General features: G+C 40.4%; 1 protein-coding gene across 7 annotated transcripts; it reads right to left on the reverse strand.

Annotated features, from left to right (window-relative positions):
- Nucleotides 1-452: 452 nt before the first annotated feature.
- LOC116690798 (kinesin-like protein KIF23) lies at nt 453-19,919 on the reverse strand. Of its 7 annotated transcripts, none has more exons than XM_032517975.1 (23): nt 19,690-19,919; nt 18,906-18,972; nt 18,581-18,709; nt 17,236-17,341; nt 16,609-16,745; nt 16,397-16,509; nt 16,090-16,260; nt 13,225-13,337; nt 12,647-12,768; nt 12,344-12,446; nt 12,149-12,228; nt 11,932-12,051; nt 11,488-11,632; nt 11,172-11,336; nt 9,146-9,312; nt 8,813-8,986; nt 8,222-8,434; nt 7,703-7,987; nt 5,351-5,584; nt 5,048-5,133; nt 2,087-2,144; nt 1,794-1,834; nt 453-1,665 (listed from the first exon to the last, which is right to left on the reverse strand). In XM_032517975.1, exons 1-23 carry the CDS (start codon nt 19,701-19,703, stop codon nt 1,644-1,646), a joined length of 2,865 nt encoding a protein of 954 aa, XP_032373866.1. In that variant the 5' UTR covers nt 19,704-19,919; the 3' UTR covers nt 453-1,643. The 7 variants fall into 7 exon arrangements, with proteins under 7 accessions (XP_032373866.1, XP_032373857.1, XP_032373888.1 ...); XM_032517966.1 differs by having other exon boundaries at nt 11,473-11,632; XM_032517997.1 differs by lacking the exon at nt 7,703-7,987 and having other exon boundaries at nt 11,473-11,632.
- Between the last annotated feature and the right edge of the window lie 510 nt (nt 19,920-20,429).

Consider the following 20,429-nt stretch of genomic DNA (forward strand, 5'->3'; position numbering starts at 1 on the left):
GTGCACAGAAGCACCAAAGAGAGTGGGAGAGGATAAGGAGGAGGGAGGGGTAACATAAACGTCACCCAACATCGCTTAGAGCACCTTTAAGATGAATTAAACAGTATAATTCCAAGCACAACATGGATGGAATTAATTTCTTTAAGATATACAGTATGCTCAGAATAGGGATTGTAGAATGTATACAATATTTTTTTCATTACATCCAAGTTAAACTGATCCTAAACAAAATACATAGCATTTGTTGTTTGTCTTGTTTTCTTCTACTCTGATTAAATAAGTGGAGGACCGTCCTATACTGACTGTTTACAGTAGTAAAACACAGCCTGATAAAATGAAAACAAAGGATGTCTTTAGGCTATGTTCAAAGACTTAAAGATGGAGACTTTAAGCCCTTCTGTCTTTGCGGATTATCATGATCATGTCATAATTATCAATCATGACTGTGACACTTGGTGTTTGAATGAATTTAATGCCAGCAAAAAATGGACATCACAGGAGTTGTTTCCATAAACTGAAGTAAAAAGCTTCATAATACTTATTTACAGTTAGATTGATTACAGCAAAACCTACTTAGCAGCTCTATTTACAGGTTTACACATTGTAATTCTAAAATAACTATATTCTTTACTTTATTGTACTTTTTGTAATCAACCATATGCTCAGTTTAACATCCAATAAATTGAAAAACTGGCAAGCAATGACGTTATAAAGTAAAAGTATTAAACATGTTCCATTGTTCAAAAGCTCAAATATTCTAGTCTTTGGGTAGCACAAAAAGGCTGTGGCAAGATTACGTAATAAAACAATCAATTTATCCCAGAATATATGTTGAGCTATTAAAAAGGACAATTCTGGCACAAAATGAACCGAGGGGTTAATAACAAATGGGTACCGAGTCGACCGTGCTCTGGGATGTGTTTTCATGCTAATCAATCGCGTAAATAAAAAAAACAAAAGAAAAACGCTATTTTATCCAACTAACAAGGATCGAAATAGCACCACACTTCTACTGTAGCACAATGCCCCACGTGTAAACCGAAGGACTGAGAACTTTGTAATAGTACAGACAGTTTATTAAAAAAAAAGATAGATTATGAGGACAGTACAGCTCGGCATACAGGCAGGCGCCATCTTTGGAAAGCAGTCACCGAACGCCGTGCTTGAACCATTCTACTGGTTTACATGTAGCCTTGTTAGTGGTATAGAAATAGCAATTTATTTTTACTTTCGAGTACCCCAACGACTAGCATCATAAACTAATTAGGGGTTTGCGCTGAAACTGGTCCCATTCGATTAGCATGAAAACCTATCCCAGAGCACGGTCGACCCGGTACCCATGTGTTATTAACCCCTAGGTTCATTCTGCACCGCAACTGTCCTTCAACATATCCATGCTGCGGTGATATTTTTAGCATTCAAAAAGAAAAAAAGGACACTAATCCAGCAAATTACAATGGCTATATCCTACATTGCTTAAACAATCATCTTGGCAATAATTAAATTTAGAAATGCACTCTAATAAATTGTAGGAATATCATCATAATAAAAAAATGCCCTGACTGATGCATAGTTTCAAATGGCCGTCCCTTCACAAGGCAAAACCTTCCATGTTATCAAGAGGAAAAAAGTTCCTCCATACTTCACACTTGAGGCTTTCTGCGTCTGAAAGAAAGAAAACAAATAAATAATACAAGAGTTTAGAACGCTCATTTTAAATCCAAGGCAATTGCTGCAATCGTATATACCGTGGTAAACAGGGCATGCAAACAAATATGCTTTTATTGTCTTACTTTTGATACCAAAGGCTTGAACTTGTGCTTGCCACTGGAGGCTGATGGGAAGGGAAAAAAAAGGTGAAAAGGGGGGGACCGTGCACACAAACACGCATCAAATTATCCAATTTATATTAAATTTTGAATTCTATGAATAATAATTTGCAAAAGACCCTAATTATTGATACCTAAGGATGTGTTGAAGAATATTAAAAACAATCATATGGTAATTACACACTAAAATGACTAGATTTTTTTTAACATTCCTGTCTTGTTTGTTGAATTTTTAGTTTAATTAATTGAGCACTTACCCTGTTTTCTAAGTCCTCGATATGAGCTCCATCTCCAGACCCTGAGCGCCTCTTGCGACTGAAACGAAACACGTAAGGATTGTCCAACTTGAATTAAATTTTTACAATTTACTCACAATATCAAATAGTGTAATTAGAATGTGGAGTAATTAGACATTTGCCTCATGGCAGTGTGCTTCCCACTCGGCCCGTTATGAGAGCTAACCTGCACATATCTGCGTTAATCAACCGGCAGAAACGGAGCGAGTAGCCTACAGAGACAATCGCACATTTAGCCGGGCTCTGGACGGTTATGTGTGTGTGTGTGTGTGTGTGTGTGTGTGTGTGTGTGTGTGTGTGCGCAGAAAGAGAGAAAGGAAAAACATTTTTGTGTTTACTTTTTGGTCGCCGATTTACATAGCATGTTGACATCGCCACAGTTCAATGACGGCGCCGTTGTCTCTCGTCTTATCGTCAGTGAATTCAACACTTCCGCAGAAGTGTTTTTCTATAAGTTTGGTGGCTTGGCGGTCAACGTTGTAGTATGGATTTGATTTGCGGAGTATGTTGCCGATGGTAATGTGGTTAGTATTACAGTTGTGTTCAGAATAATAGTAGTGTGTTTAAAGTAAAAAATGCTCAAAAACCTTAGAATAGCTTTTAATTCCATACCATCAATGCATTTGAAACACTGCACATTCGATTCCAAATCGAAACATGACCAACATTGATCAAGCTTGTGTTCTACCTTTACAGAAAGTGAAGAAAAAGGAATATAAAATAAAAAAAATTGCAGTATTTGCATTTTTTTTTTACCAACTCAAACATTTACTGTATGAACTGAAAATATCTCAAGGTTTGCTTTACTTTAAATCACTGCACTAACTAAAGAACTGCTTCCCATCTGTGTTGCATGAAGTCGACCAACTTCTGGCACCTGTGAGCAGGTATTCCAGCCCTGGACCATTGAACTACATCCCACAATTCCTCTGCATTACTGGGTTTTGCCTCAGAAACAGCATTTTTGATGTCACCCCACAGGTGTCCTACGGGGCTGAGGTTTGGGGGTTGGGCTGGCCACTCCATAACATCAATGTGGTTCATCTGGAACCAAGACTTTGCTCGCTTACTGGTGTGTTTTGGGTCATTGTCTTGTTGAAAGACCCATTTCAAAAGGCATTCCTCTTCAGCATGAGGCAACATGACCTCTTCAAGTATTTTGATGTATTGAAACTGATCCATGATCCCTGGTATGCGATAAATAGGCCCAAAACCACAGTATGAGAAACATCCCCATCATAACAGGATTTCTTCGGATCCTAACAGTACTCACAGGTAACTTTAAGTCTTCTTTGATTTTCCTGGAGCTGACCATTGGTTGAGCCTTTGCCATTTTGGCTGTTCTTCAATCCATTTGAATCGTAGTTAACCGTTTTTTGCCTTAGGATGCCATTTCAAGGCATTCAAAATCATTTTAGCTGAGCAGCCTATAATTTGCTGCACTTCTTTATACGTTTTCCTCTCTCCAATTAACTTTTTAATCAAAGTCCGCTGTTCCTCAGCAAAATGGGTTGTTCCAGACATTGCTCTGAGTATTTCAGTGTGAAATGCACTATAACCAGCATGCACATTTACTTCCTTCCTTAAATATGGGCCATAATTTACACCTGTTTCTTCACAGAATAAATCATCTCACTAATTTAACACAACACTTCTATTATTTTAAACATGCTCTGAATGAGCAGCATGGATGTCATGACTGTTGAGTTTGTTGGTTTTCACTTAAGTCAGAAATATCACTTTTACCAAAACAATATGATCATATTTTGAACACAACTGTACACACACACACACAACTGTGCGCGTACACACACACACACACACACACACACACACACACACACACACACACACACACACACACACACACACACACACACACACACACACACACACACACACACACACACACACACACACACACACACACACACACACACACACACACACACACACACACACACACACGTCTCTCTTTATTACATACATGACCAATATAATAGAGTGTGTACATTTTTTCTTAACTGCTCATTTACAACTCATCATTGCACAATGTATGAACTTTCTGACTTGCCCACACCATAAATAATAAAAGATTCATTGGTTGCAATTTGTCTGTAAGTGTGTTCATTTCAACAATAAATCCTTTTTATTTAAAACAATGTTTGGTTCTTTTTCGTCCACTCATCATTTAAGACATACTGTACAGCTTTTTTTCCAATACCTAATGTTTCTAAGTCCATAGCAAAAAAAGCTTTTATGTTTAAAGCACCTTCTGACTGGAATACCTTACCAGTAAATATTCGCTCCATTTCATCTTTCAGACGGTTTAAACATGCCTTGGCAACTCACTTTTATACCAATTGTACAACACCCTTCTAATTTTATCTCATTTCTCACTCTTCTCTCTTTACTGAACCCTTTAATCTCACTGACTGATTACTTACAGTAATGTTTGGCTATATTCTGAATGATCATGTTATGATCTATTACTTACTCTGTTGTAATTGTAGGCTCTGTGTGTATGTTTTTGTGTCCGTTTTGTTTTGCTTATCTTGTTTGTATATGTGCAATTGATTAAGAAAAAAACTAAAATATACATTTTTGCTGCAGGGTTTGCACCAGGTTTTTTCCTTCAGTGTATTTAAGTATAAAACTGTGTTAAACAGTTTTTTTTTTTTTGCTTGTATTCATTTTTGATCCTTCCCCAAATGTATCCACTTCCCTGTGTTAATGCGTAAAGAGGGCAAAACTAGAGCAACACTTAGACCAATAAAGCTGTTCTATATACACAAGTGTTACTGGAGTTTTGAACATCTAGACATCTTTACCCTATCCATGCACGAGGGACATAATGTCATTAAATACATTAAAACACACACAGAAATATCCCAACATGTAGTACTTGGGCAAATACGGTACCTTGATGCTGTTGAGCACTCTTTTAGCGTCTCAATGTCAGTGAACTGCACAGCTTGTCCTCCGCCTCTGGTCTTAAAAACATTGCCCTGAGAAAGTCAGAATGGAAGAAAAAAAACCTTCAGATGTCCAAAAGGAGAATTCAGAAAAAAATACATACTCACAATCAACAGCTAAAATAATAGCAGTGTCCCAGTAATATATAAAATAATGACATCAATGTGACATCATACAGAAGTTGATATAGCCAAAGTCATGCAAGGCATAAAATAATCAGTCTCAAATTAAGCAATTATGTAGTTTTACCTTGATCAATTTGGTCTCGATTTCCCCGTCTGAGGCAAGCTCTTGATGTCTAAGCACATACTTGTGGCATTTAGACAGAGCTTTCTCGTTCGGGGTCGACACCTCGATTGCATTGGGAATGATTGGCTGCATGACAGTGTCTAGGTCCAAATTAGAGGCTGGTTTGTGGTCTACCCATTTCTCCCCACCCGCAGAGTGTGAGCGCCTGTGCGTTGGATGAACCGGAGGGGCCGTCTGGTGATCCCGGCGTAAGAAAGACAAACCAGGAAGTTATTCACAGGTGACACCAGTGGGGACCATTTAAAGTTTGCCGGGTGTTAGTAGTGAAGGTGGATGATTATAGAGGGTGCTAGCTTGTGTTGAAAATAAATGTACTACTGGAAGTCAGAGAGCGACTGGGCATGTCCCACTCGAGAGTTTTAAATATTCATCTTTAGAATTTCAGGGAGAATAAGTATTTTCATGGTGTTGTAGTCCTCTGTGTGTAAATTCAAATTATGTCCCAAACAAACAATATTCTGGCCTTCCAGCAATACATATTTCCATAAACTAACTAACACTGCAGTGACAACAGCCCAGTAGAATAAATACAAAATGAACATGCAAAGCAGTGCAAAAGTAGTGTGACAATGGGTCTAGCAATTACAACTACATGCGAACAGAATAGAAATTTATACAGTGAATACATTAGACTATTATAAGGATTATTCTGTTTGGGTCCCGACATACTGAGCGGGTCAATTAGGAACTCCACTTTTACTTGGTGCTCCTAATGTGAAGTTTTGTATGGCCTGCTGTGGTTGGAAGAGTTAATTTCGACAAGGTTGTGGTTGAAGTCAGTCTGATAATCAGAGTGACATTTGTCATTTCAATTCATTAATCATTTATAATTTGAATCGTTGAAAATAATCTGGAGATGTTGGCAGCAATTCAGAAGTTGGGGTTCAGGCTACGTAAAACTATAATTTTACAATACAAATCAAAAGGCATGAGTTGGACCTCAACCAAGTACTGTACATATTTTGTAAGAAGCAAAGTATCTCAGTATGGAACTGCAGGTTTTAATTTGGTCCTCGTGTAGAGTCATACCATTTCTAACTCTAAGTAAAAGGTTGCAGTGCACATGTACATGCGGATATCCAAAACCAATATGTCTGCTATTCCCATGAGGACCTTAAAAAAGGAGCAAAAGATGACCGGATTTTTTTGATTATAGCAAAAAGCAGGACGCTAGATGTTTGTGCAAGCTGAGCACACGGAAAACCATCAGCGTTGAGTGCCGTGTCAAATCACTCCATGCAGAGACTAACCAAGTTCCAACATTGCAGTTAAATTAAATTCAAACAACTTTATCCCTAAAGGGCAATTCAGTTATATGGTAGAATCCAATAATAATTTTGGTTTTGTTAAGGCTCCGGCACAACAACCCGACGACCGGCCGTCGGCGGTCGGACTGATCAGTCGGCTCCCCGAGGTCGAAAAAGTGCCTCGGACCACACCGAAGCGACGCTGACTTGAGTGTAGGTTCTGCTCGTGCGTGAGACGTAATACGTCTCCATAACAGCAGGCGATGCTAATCTGTATTGTCACCCAAAAAAACTGGCATTTTCAGCTCCGGTTTTCTCAAGCACTGATTCGCTAGTCAATGGCCAGCACTCCACCAATCAGATTGGTCATTGAGTCCGAATGCCCATTGGCCGACTTAACATGTAAAATCTGCCAAAATGAAGGCCGACGGCTCCTCCGCCTGATGATGGCACGGAACACACCGGACAGACTCGAGTCACCGACCTCGCCAGACTGTCTAACAGACGATGATCGGGTTTGTGTGTCAGCACCTTTAAGTTTATTTTTCCTTACCCATTTTGGTGTACTTTTTATGAATACCCGAGTAATAAACGTGCATCACTCTTTAAAAATGTGCAATACTGCTGCTGCCTTGACAGCGTTTTTTGGGATCAACAGGTGTTTGTGTGCGTTTATTTTTGTGGCAATAGTCAGTTTTTGTCATTTTAAGTGGTGCTACTGAAATGTGTGAAGATACTGTACAATGAAAAAACTATTTAAGAGAGCAGTTCGCAATAAGCAGAAAGAACTACAAACATGATATAACTACTGCTACTAGAGGATGAAGTTGAAGAGGATTTAGAAGCGAGACAGATCAGTGTGCCTTGTAGTCTGGATAAGAGAAACCCCAGCCTACACTGATGCGGCGCTTCTACTCGATGCATTTTCTAAAAACAAGCAGACATCTACTGATAACATTACAGGTGCAGTTCTACACTAAGGCAAGGCGCAGAGAAAAACTAAACACATCCTGAAGGACATCTAGGCTCTAACACACAAACTAACCCTTGTGCCTGCCTCTAGGTCGAGCCCATCGACAAGAGTCGTAGCAGGGGCACCAGTGTCTGTGGCCAATCGCTGGCCTCTCCTGCGACCCACGCTGCTGGTGCCGTGGCATTGGACGGGAGTCCGGCTCCTAGCTTGGCTGCTTGAGTCTACAGGGAACCTGTGCTCCCAGTCAGAGATGCAGGAGGCTACTGAGGGATAAGCTGAGGTGGAGGAGGTGGGGTACGCGTCCTGAACTGCCCTAACATTGGCTGGATTTTGGTGGGAGGGAGTTTGGCTGAAGTCCTGAAAAGTGATGGGATGGGGCCAAGCAGTGTGGATGTTAGGGGCTCAAGATGAACACAAATACAAAACAAAGTAATATAGGCGCTGTGTACAGTAAGCCTCAAAATCTTATATAATTCATGATTGAGATTTTCACAAATGATTAGCAGCATGCACAATTTAACATTAAATAAAGTTTCATAAGAGAGTGATGCAGTGCACACTAAAGGGAGTGTTACAGAGTAAATAACTTACATGAAGTGGTGACGGCGAGGCAGACCTATTCTGGCCCGTGCAGTGATCTCGCTGCCGTGAGGGCCTCTCAGGTTTCTCTGGGCGCTCGGCGGGAAACCCACCGTTGCCACAGCTACTGCTCTCTGTAACAATGGCCTTGAGCTGTTTCAACTTTTCATCCTTCACCCACAACTTGTTCTGCATCTCCAGCTGCTTGGCGTTCACTCGCCTCTCCTGATTGGGAAAACAATCAAACAACGGTGTCATCATCTAATCCAGTCTCATCATCTAATTCAATACGAAAAGGTTCCCTGGATTGCATGGCCATAAATTACCTCGCTGAAATGTAGAGGGATGCAGACTACGACTACACAATACACGAGTAAAAACCTCTCGGTTTTTCCATTCACAAGGAAGAGTAATCTTATGATGTTTTGGTGACATTTCTTTTACTTGTTTAGCAGAGATTGTATGTCACACTAGGCTACTAACAAATGAAGAAGTCAGCATGGCACAAACAGCTCCATCGATGCAAATTATTGACGAGTATGTGCTAGCCCTTAATATACAAACCCAAAAAATAGTAGGGTTATTGTAGATGCATCCACTTACACACTCCTTCTCCCACTTAAATTTGGTGTCTGTGACCATGCCCTGCATTTGCTGCTCCATGCGCCTCCTCTCTGACAGCTCTCTCTGTAGCCGTTGCTCCCGGGTCTCCAGCTCCTGCTGAAGTGAGCGTTTGTCATGCTCATACATGTCCGTTGTCTTCTGCAGGATATCGACCTGAAGAGAAGGACCAGTTGTGAGAGAAAAAAAAAAGTCAAAACAGTAACTTCAAGCTTCAAAGTGAATCCACATATCATTACTAGTATATGTATAGAATTTTTTAAACCAAATGTAGAAAAGAGTAGAATAAGATAGTTCTCTAAGTGAAGGAGACACCTTGTATTCCAGGGTTTTGGATTTTTTCTCTAACCGCTCTAGCTCTGTCCTCTGGTTGATGAGGACTTTTTCTTTCTCGCTCAGTTTGCTTCGCTGATCATGGAGGAGCGTCTCCTTTGCGTTGAGCTGACTGTCAAACTGCTCAATCATACCCTTCAGTGTTATGGCTGTAGGAGAGAACACATTAAGGTTAGAAGGTAAACATTTGGCTCGAGCTGGTTTTTAAACTTTACTTCAAAAAGCTACAAAATTGATCTTCCATATGAATACACTCCGTGACCAGGCCATACCTCCTACACCAATTCAGTGGGTAACCTGGAGTAGGAGGTCCAATACCACTCTAAATAAGCCAGAACATAAACAAGTGCAGTGCCCATTAAAAAACGTGCCTGAATGGGACGGTTTTATTAGCCTGTGGTATTGCTGCTTGCAGGGGAACCACTGATCCAAACCACTGCAAATTCAACACGGTCCTTCCTCGGGTTCTGAGCAATACACCTGCCACGACATAGTTGCGTCACATACCCAAGTCGCGGCTACTCAGTCAGAAACATCGGTTAAATACTCTCTGGTTCAAAGGAAAAAACACCAGGAGCAGACTTTACCATTAGGCAAGGTTGGTAACTGCCGGGGGGAGGCTGAGGTAACTGGGCCATAAACAGCTATAGATTTATTATGAGGATTAGATATGAAAAATATTGAATGTTACTATTCAAACTCATTGTACCCCAAAATAATTTACAAAGGCCCCCCCAAACGCCTCTCTTTCACTCTTCACTTTAAGTAAACGTTTCAAAGCATATCTTACTTACTAAAAAAAAACATTTTCAGTAGGCATACTTCTTTTTATCCCGGAATATTAACATTTTCCCAGTTGGAGAAAGGGTTAAAAAGGAAGATGCGGTTTGCATGGGACCCAAGTCGAGTGGTGCCCAACTCCGACTGAATTTATGTTGGGCTTTTATTGTGAAGGGTAGAACTGGAAGAAATGATGCTGGTGTGCACTATGGAAGTTAATAAAAGATGTGTGGGCCTTCTTGGTTCATTGTGGCTCAGATTACGGAGCCCCCTTTTTAGTTTTATTACCCCCCTTTTTTTACAAGATGCGTAACGGCTGCGGATCTGCACCGGAACGGCGTCAAAGTCATTAGGTTTCCATTAAAGTCAACGTGTTCATTTCCACGGACTGCGGAACGGCTGCGTCCCGACTCCGTCCCAGCTCTGGCGATCCGCAGCCCTCCGGAGCAGATACACAGAGCTTCTATTTTTGCCGGATGCTGGAGAGCTCCGCAGCAATTCCGCACAAGGCAGATAGTGCAGGATAGGAAGTCAAGCACAGAAACAACTAAATAAAAATAAATTAAACATTTGGTTAATTTTCAAAAAAAATAGATCGTGCTCACGGCGGATCCTAATTCCCTGCACTACACCTTGAAAACCCAGCACAGAGTTGTTTCCTCTCTATTCCTCTGGATGGAAACAAACTGTTGTTGGTTTTGTGGTTGTATTCTACATAAATGTGCGAGATCCCGTGGGTCCTTGTGACTTCAGCTGTCAGTCACGGCCGCAGCCGTCCTGCCACAAATCCGGACTTGGTGGGTGTTAACGGACGGCGGAGCACGGGGCCAACGTTACGCATCCTGTGGAAATTGGGGGTTACCATTGGCTACAGCAGTTTGCACACAATAGCTCAGAAGGCTAACTTAGCTTGTTACTTTAGTAAACGTCTTTGTCAGCCTAAACGTCCCACAAACTATAGTACACAGTGGCATCCATCTTTACTGTCGGACGCCAGCGTGCTTCGTGTGACGTTTTGTTATTTTGCACATGCATGACGGATATCCAGAGCGCTGCCGGAACAACAGAGACTCCTGCCTTTTATAGATAGAAAAATACTAATAAAATAAAAAAGACTTATGCATCATGATATACTGAATAAATGAATTAATTAATTGCTGCCAAACATCATGGAGTAGGTTCTCTATGAACCAGACAATTGTTTGTGGCGGAGAAAATGGGCCTGTACCAGTTTTGTTGAACTGCTCGGTCAACATCAGACGGACACGATGCCTCGTTTCCAGGACCTCAATCAGGCGGGGCAACGTCTGATCATCAGCTGGGTCCACCAGCTCACAACGAGGCATGGCTGGAAGGCTTTCCATCAGCTGATTCAGCAGAGCTGGGTCATCGACTGTGTGAATGAGAACAAGTCATGGAAAGGTTTGTGTGTAATTAGTAAAAGTAAAACCGCAACGAAATGAAATGCATATCCGACATGTAAGAACACAGCATGACACATGCACAATGAGCTAGTACTGGAGATTTACAGGCATTACTGGGACCTCCTTGCTCTTCCAGGCGACGGGACAGCTCATCCCTGAAGACACGGTTTCTGTGCCTGCGTCCTGCAGCAAGGGCACAAATAGTCCGGTCCACCGGCCGCGCCACCTCCACCTCCTGGGTCATCTCTGCAAAGCGCATGACCAGCTGCAACACATTCGATGGTAAAACCATTAGAAATACACTCCCAAACTTCCCTAAAGCACCCAGCAGCACTACAAATCAAATTCTGATGTTTTGAAACTCAACCATGAAATATGTATCTGTGATGAAATGTGTATATTTGTGGGACCAGGGGGTATAGATTTAATCATCCTGTCAAATTTGTAATTGTGGTTTGATTGCAAACCAGCTTCAAGATAAGAGGATTTTCTTCTGGGAAAGCAAGTCATATTAGATAAGATTTTACATTCAAGCCATGCTGCATCACAAATGCAATGCCTTACCATAGTTTCATCATAATCATCAGCCTTCGGGTTGACACACACAATCATCCTGACTTTTCCTTCTCCATCAAAGTAGTTTTTAAACAGATGTGTGACTTTAGAATCCCTGTATGGCACCATCTAGAATCAAATAAAGGCTCTGTGAAGCTGCACCTACTAAAAATGACCAATGATAACAAGATAATTGTCATATATATATAAAAAATAAAATACCAACCTTATTAGTTCCACACATCTGGTTTTCCCGTAAGACTTCCATGCATGTGCGCAGTGTCATTAAGGACTGGTTAATATTCCCTGTTAATGAGACATTACTATAGACGTTTGGTGCATGAACAAACTTAATACACTGAAAATCTGCTGGATGCAGAGAAAAAAACCTATGCAATGATGTTTAGCAGAATAAACTGACCTGCTTCACGGAGACGGCTTCCCTCTGCTCTGGTTCTGCTGGTGCGTTCACTGCCCGCCAGATCAACCAGACACAGCTGGCTCACATTCACCTGGTTTTTGTCCTGCAATTTAATAACACGCCGTTAGCGTCACCAAACATGAGCAGGAATCCTTTGTGATGTGTACGTATTTGTCACAGCCTGATTAGCTTCAACTGAATAGCAGAAAGGATTTACTGGCAGTCTTTGAATAAACATCAATTTAAACATACAAAAAAAAAGAACAACGTTTCCCAGTATGTAACTTTGGAGCTGCATGTCACCTGTAGAATGTGGTCCCCATCAGCATCAAGTGGTGCCTGGGCCAGCTTTACTGTGAACACACTGTGTGAGCGACTAGATTCACGGTTAAGTTGTGTGTTGGCTATCCTCCTCTTCTTTTGCCCTGGAGACACACAGCAAGGCATCATTAACAACTATAAGTCACATCTTTTCTTTATATAGTCAACAGATGTATTGCTTTGTCCATTTTTTACTGATGATATGATCGGTGAACTCAATAGGAATCCTAATAATGGCCACTTGAAGCTATAGCTCAAAACTGAAATCTCTGCACAAACGTAACAATGAAAAGTCATGGCTGCGTTTAAACGCATTACAGATACAGACGTTTAGTTTAACTCTTTAATAATCATCCCTTTAAAGTACTTTAATGGTTTCCATCACAAGAAGATAAAAAAAAAGTTATGAATAAAAACATTTGAAAACAGGTTAAAAACCTAACAGTGCCCAAACTTTGTAATTTTAAATTGGTCGGCATGTAAGGGGAATCCACATAACACAAAACATAAAATGTACTACAACGCAAGTATGCAAGAAGAAAGTTATTATTAATACTCACCCTTCCAAAAAATCCCAAACGCCTCCTCTGTAGATTTGACCTCAACTTCTGTGCAGCCAGCCACGTACATGTTATGATTCTGATCTTCCCGGAGAATCTTGGATTGTGGCGCTCTGAAACAAGTTAAAGAAAAGAATCTGCATAACGTAACACACATTATGTGTTGCTTAAGTAAGACAAGCAGCAAAAGCTAAAAAGGACAAATGCTTGATGTTAGTGTCAACTATATTTTTTTATATATATATATATATATATACACACACACACACATACATACACACAAGTTTGGGTTCACATACAAATTTTTATTCTTCTCCATTATAGACAGAATATAAGATGATCTGAGTGGGGGGCTGATCTTTAATGCAATATCTACATTGCCCATTATCAGCAACTATTCACCCAATGTTCCAAAGGCACATTCTGTTTACTAATCTGATATCATTTAAAAAAACTAACTAGAAAAACATTAGCGAACTCTTTTGCAATTATGTGAGCACATTATGTAATCTGAAAACTGCTCTGGTTAAAAAAACAATGCAACTGATCTCAGCTGGTATTCTGTCTACAATGGAGTGCAATGGAAATTTGTGAGTGACCCCAAACATTTGACCGGTAGTGTATATATGTGAGTGAGTGCAATATATATATATATATATATATATATATACAAACAATCTAGGAAGACACATACAGGGGTAAAGACTAGGGGTGTAATGATTTGAGCTGGGCAATATATTGATATTATATCGATACCGTGACTAGATATCGTCATAGATTTTGGACATCATAATATCGTAATATGGCATAACTGGTGTCTTTTCTTGTTTTAAAGGCTGCATTACAGTAAAGTGATGTCATTTCCTGAAAATACCAGACTGTTTTAACTGTTCTATTATTTGCCTTTTCCCACTTAATCATTATATCCACATTACTGATGATTATTTATCAAGGATCTCATTGTGTAAATATTTTGTGAATGCACCAATAGTCAACACCATATTGTTGCGGTATCAATTGAGGTATCTGATCAAAAATATCATGATATATGACTTTCTCCATATCGCCCAGCCCTAGTAACGATACACGTATTCATATGGACGTGTTCGGTACGAGGCTTTCGATTAGGTACGCGTTACAAACCGAACGATTCCTTGGACTAATTATATTTCATTTAGAAAAAAAAGAGCTTTAATTGAGTGAAATATAATGTTCTCAGAGCCGCAAAACGTCGTACCAGGCAACATGCTTTCTGCCCCTCCTACACCCGAAGAAAAACACTCTACTCCAGTCAGGCATGCTACGCTGAACTAGCTCGTCGCAATGCATCTAGTAACATCAATGCTACTATTACCAGATCAGAATTAGAAGATCCTTAGGTTATCGTTATGAGGTTGATAGCAAGAGAGTGGTAGATAAAAATAAAACTACGGTATGTGACATCTGCTTCACGAGAATAGGCTACACCAGTGGGAATACTACAAACATGTCAACTCATTTACGCCGACGTGCCAATAACTGGAACTAGACGAAAACAAGACGCAACACACGCTACAAACTATCCTTGCAGCATTTAAGCAGCAACTTCCAACTGATTCACACTGGGAAAAAGACATTTAAAGCCGCGGATATAAGACAAGACCCTACTCTGTACTGGAAAACGCAGGTTTTAAGAACATGGTTAAAGTAATTTAGCACTGTTACACTATTTCTTCACGAGCCCATTTCAGCCATACTGTAATTCCTGCTTTGAACAAAAAAAAAAAAAAAGCCCAAATAGAGAACCATTTGTCTGAAGCACGGCTGGACGTCAAGGGCTACACAAAGACACCCGACTGTAACGTTTCTATTTTTTTTATAAGGTTTTGGTTTAATATGCTGCTAAGAAGACATCCCAGAAGATGGGTCAAATATAGCTGTCATTGTTCAAAATAAAACCGATCATACTTTAAGATGTTAGTTTTAATAAATAAATTAAAAAAATTCTCTGGCATTTCTTTCTTTTTGCCGTATAAAAAAAACACAAAAAAGTACCGAACCGGGAATTTTCTGTACCGTTTCACCCCTAGTATGACCCATGCAAACTGTTTGCTTGAGCCATTCAGGGACGTTATGTTTCTCTACACTAACAGCAACAGCAGCGAGTCAGTCCTTAAAGACAACCACCACCAAAATGACACAAAGCAAGAAAGTTACACCGAAGCTTCCTACAGGACTTTGGATTAATAGGATGGAAATGGACTGATGACCTACGCGAACGCAGCTACAGCCAAGTTACGACTACGTATATACAAAATAGTTTGTGTACGTTGCCAGTCAGAGTACATTACACACTCATTGTTCCGCACAGGAGGGCCTCCAACGAGCCACCTAACAAAAACAGGATTTTGTGCATTTTGTCAACATAAAACTACAAAGCAAAAAACGTATATGTCTCAATTAGAGCCCGACCAACATTAGGCATTTCCCAAACAATCGGCATTTATAATGGCCTGGATCTGTTTGTTACGCATTTATGGATTTTTTTGAATGTCTTTTTAAATATATATATGGGAATGTCAGATTTTTAATTAACCAAATATTTGTATTGGTACAAGCCTTAAAAATCCTTTATTGGTCGGGCTCTAGTCTCAATGAACTTATCCAGTACATACATGAACACAGTCAATGTGGTTGCACAACTACTAAAAACAAATTTGTAGATCACATTAGTAGCGAGCTATTGTGTGGGTTCAGTTGGTATATTTGTAGCGCCATTTCATACATGAAAAGCCCCACAAATATCCTGAATACAAATAAGTGTACCCTTCAACGTGACATTAGGTTTTTAAAAAGCATGGACTGATTTGAAATCCGGTCTCCTACTTTGGTCTGATGGGGTCAAAAGGAGCATCTTCGAGGAGATCATAGATGTAGTTGTTGTAGACCTCGATGTAGGACACAAAGACGCTGTAACAACAGTCTTCATCCACATTCTCAGATTTACACGCCTCCTCTGAGCTGATCATATCGGCGCACTCTGGGTCAGCCTTCTGTCTAAAAACACAAACCGCAAGAAAAGCAAGGGGATTAACAGCAGGCAACATGTACTTTCAACTCAGTTCTCTCCAACTTTATTAGTCCTTGTAAACCCCATAAATCTTATAGAAAGTAAAAAGGGAAAAAGAACTACCTGGAGGATGGCGTTCTGGGTACTGACTGCTGACTGTCTCGCTTCTGTCTCTCTAGGAGAGCATCAACTTGACCCTGGATCTCCATCCCATTTTTGTCATCGGGTTTGAACACCTGAAAAACAAATACATAAGTATCTAAGATACAAAAGCTGAAATAAATACCCCACCATTCATTCAAACGACACAACACAGTAATGAATTACAGTCTTACAAATCTTTTGGCCTGAACGGGGCCGATGCTGTTGAAGAGCATATCTAGACAGCGAGGGAGGAGTCCACCTTCCCCCGGGGAGCCGGTCATGGTGAAGGTTTTACCGCTTCCAGTAACGCCATATGTAAACAGCAGACCTATGAAGATGGAATATCCAAAATAAATAACCACTTTTCACACAGACGATTAGGGCAGATGTTTAGGATATATTATGTTGATCATAAAAAAAAAAAACGTATGTTGGGGCGGCCTCTAGCTCCCCCAGTAAGAGCGTTCGCCCCTTGTTGGCTGAGTCCTGCAGCGAATCCGACCCTTTGCTTTGTGTCAACCCCCCTCTCTCCCCCTCTCCTGTCTATCCACTGTCACTTTAATAAAGGGAAAAGCCCCCAAAAAATAATCTTAAATGTACTAATTTTTTAAAAAACGTACAGTATGTGCACGATTACATGTTTTGTCTGAGTACAATCCAAATCCCAATCCGACTTCAATAATTAAGCAATTATCAAATTTGCTCGTTTTCAAACTAATTTTCTGTTGAACTAATCCTTTTCAGCACCAGAGAGGATAAACAGTCAATTAATGGGTTTCTTCACGTTTCATGCTACAAATTACATTTAATTCACTTACCATTTTTACAATGAATAAGGTCTTCAATCAGAGGCTTGGCAACATCCTCAAACAGCTCCATTTGAGTGGTATTAATACCAAATACTTTTTTAAAGGAGTACTGGGTCTAAAAGATAAACAAAGAATAACATACAGTACATGTGAATGGCATTTAACAGAAAATGGGGTAACAAGAGCAATTATTCTTACCATCATGTATTATGCCTGTCTCAGGTCTCTACTGAATACAATTACGACTAGGGATGTAACGAATACAGGTGTAACAGTAAACCACGATACAAACGTTGACGATAACAATTACCGTTTTTATCTAAAATATCATTATAGTCACAATGTGGAACCTGTGTGTTTAATCCTTCCCAGCTTCATCCGAGTCCCCTGAAGATGGTGCGCAGGCGTATTAGGTAGCCAACAACGTGCGTTTGATAAAGTTGGAATCATGACGGAAGGATGAGATGACGGCGCTCAGGACATGTATCAGCCCTCTACGAGGACTAATTCTGAAGCATGGGCATATTTTGGTTATTATAAGAATGCCGAAGGACAGTTGATTACAAAACGTTAATCTGTCTGCAGGATGTGCTGGTAAAAAGTTTCTGCTAAAGGCATTGAACACTTTTTGAAATACCACGATAATACCAAAAACCGTGATCATTTTGGTCAAGATAACCGTGAGGTTAAATTTTCATACCGTTACATCCCTAATTATGACTAAACCACTTGTGTGGATTTGTTGAGTATTGTATCATTGTACAGTGTCTTTGCTGAGTAACAATAAAAACATCCAACCAAATCACAGCCCTAATAAAACCACTGGGGTTGTTTGACAAGACACAATAAGTACTGAGAGCATTCAAAAATTGCGATTTGAAAGAATGCGATTAGCTAATCGTGAAGACCGTGATTCATTGAATGTAAATATTGAGTTGAATGTTTGGTGTAACATTTGGTTTAACATTTTGTTTTTCACAATATAAATGCTGGAATAATGTAACATATCACAGACTGTTTTACGGAAACGTCCTATTTTCAGTGTTTTTTTCATTTACTTTTCTTCTTGATGGTAGAAGGTACAATAGGTAGCAAAAATAATAATGATAATCGAAATCGCAATATCTGTCAGGAAAAACGCAATTAGATTACCCCCTCCCTCCAAACTTTTCAGCCCTAGGTAAGGTCAACTGAAATACTGTATATGGCTGGTGGCGTCAGATATCTTTTTTCTGTTTACCTGCTTGTTTAGACAATAGCTCTTGAGTGAGATGTCAGGAGGGAACAAAAACAGGCGTAGATTGTCAATTTGCTTTACATGCTCAGATGACTTGCCAAGCTGCAACACACTTACCTCTTTGTATTCCCCATTGCGGTTGGCTTTAAGGCCGTCAGGAGCATGTAGCTGAATAGTGGAGCTGCTGATCATCTCCACACAACATTCCTCATCTTCTGCTCCAAGTGGACGTATACGGCAGTATACCTACAAAGATGAACGAATAGATGAGGTCTACTTTGATAAAGCCATCACAACTGGAAGAACTACATTCAGATAAACAGAACAAAATATCTTGAAGACTCCATGAGCCTAGGATGCCAGGCACTAATTCCATGTTTCCGTGATTAAGTCCACAAGTTCTACTTCTACAGAAACAACAAAGTAACTAGTGGTCACTTACTCCAACAGGATCTTTCTCTATGTTGGATGCCTTTTTTGGGCCTGGCCTCCGAGGAGTCCGCCCTTTGCTGTAAGTGATAAAGAAATACAGAATCAATGTCAAACACACACACACAAAAATGTTTGCTACATTAATAAAACACATGATTAAATAATAATCCAGATAATTCCCCTCAGGAACTTACACTATGTGGACCACCAAACTCAGAAAATGTTTTAGTGTTTTCGTGCATTTTCATGTAGAAACACAGGTATGTGGGGGTGGGGGGTCAAGGTGTCCCCATACCTTTGACCATATAGTGTAATATTTTGTGGTATATTCCGTCGCTTAACCTTAAGTTGATGTCTGTTAGGCTAACTAACGTTAGCTAGCTAAGTTAGCTCAGGTGTCACTTGCTAACGACAGTTTACAGGTGATGGTCAACAAAAATATGAACTTCACATTATGACATTTGCCACTTTAACGTGAAGCTAATTAAAAGTTGGATTACGTTTTTATAGAAATAGAAGACACGTTGGTGACGGATTAGATGTAATATCAGTTGAAAACTAAATGCTGAGCTGATCAGTTGCCAACAGTCAAGCAAGCGTTAGCTGACCAGACAGCAGCGAGCTATGCTAGCTAGCTTGCTATGCTAACAACACGAAGCAAACACTCGTATTACCAGCAACGTTACAACTGCATGCAGGTTCCGTTATTTACTTGGATCGTTTTGCCAACACAATGCATAGTTGTAGATTGTTAGTCGCTTATGGAGCTTAAAATAAAAGATGGTAATACTCACATTGGTCTCTGCATGGTTTGTGTTGTTAATGTCCTCTCCACTGAACACCGCAGAGCGCCTAGTCTTCTCGATTTGAAAAATTCCCTCTGTGAAACGTTTTTCCGCGTGGCAAATATTTCAACCAATCACAGTGCAGATACGGCGTCAGCAGCGGAAGTCCTCCCACCAGCACCTAGCCTAAACCATAGATATATATGCTATAGACTGGAAATGTCTTCAGTATATGATTTTTGCATTTTATAACATTTCAAAAGAACTAATGGCCAATCAGCTGTGAGTTCACAATGACTTAATGAATGAGTTCACAAAACGCCCTAGAGGACTTTAGAAGTAGAACCCATGTTGAGTTTTTAAGTTCAGCTGGACAGCTCTGAAGATTGGAGCTGAGCTGGTCGGAGCCTCTGCTCCGGCTGCTGGAGGCCAGCGGCCTCGACTGAGACTGGGCGCTGCAGGAGCAGTTGGTCTGGGAGGCCTCCCTGCCCGAGGCGCTAACCTCCAGTCAGCCATGCAGAGGCTCCGACCGGCTCTCCTCCGCCCTACAGAGCTACCAGCTCTGTGGGCAGGGAGTAGGGACCAGGGTTAGTGGTGTAGAACAAGATTAGGGATCAGGGTTAGTGTTTTAGAAAGGTAGGGGGGTTAAACCACCAAACCAAATAACCAAAAACAGACAGATCCCCAAACAGACCCCAACCGGTTGTGGCCGATGGCCGCCCACCGAGAGTCAGGTTCTATCTGAGGTT

Source organism: Etheostoma spectabile, chromosome 1 (assembly GCF_008692095.1).
Source record: "Etheostoma spectabile isolate EspeVRDwgs_2016 chromosome 1, UIUC_Espe_1.0, whole genome shotgun sequence".
NCBI lineage: Eukaryota > Metazoa > Chordata > Actinopteri > Perciformes > Percidae > Etheostoma > Etheostoma spectabile.

What these genes read in the sequence shown, in the direction of transcription:
- LOC116690798 (XM_032517966.1), bottom strand. An exon ending in ATGATTATGATGAAACTATG is followed by an intron (nt 11,633 to 11,931) that starts GTAAGGCATTGC and finishes AATGTGTTGCAG; the next exon opens with CTGGTCATGCGCTTTGCAGA. An exon ending in CCTCGCCGTCACCACTTCAT is followed by an intron (nt 7,988 to 8,221) that starts GTAAGTTATTTA and finishes ATCACTTTTCAG; the next exon opens with GACTTCAGCCAAACTCCCTC.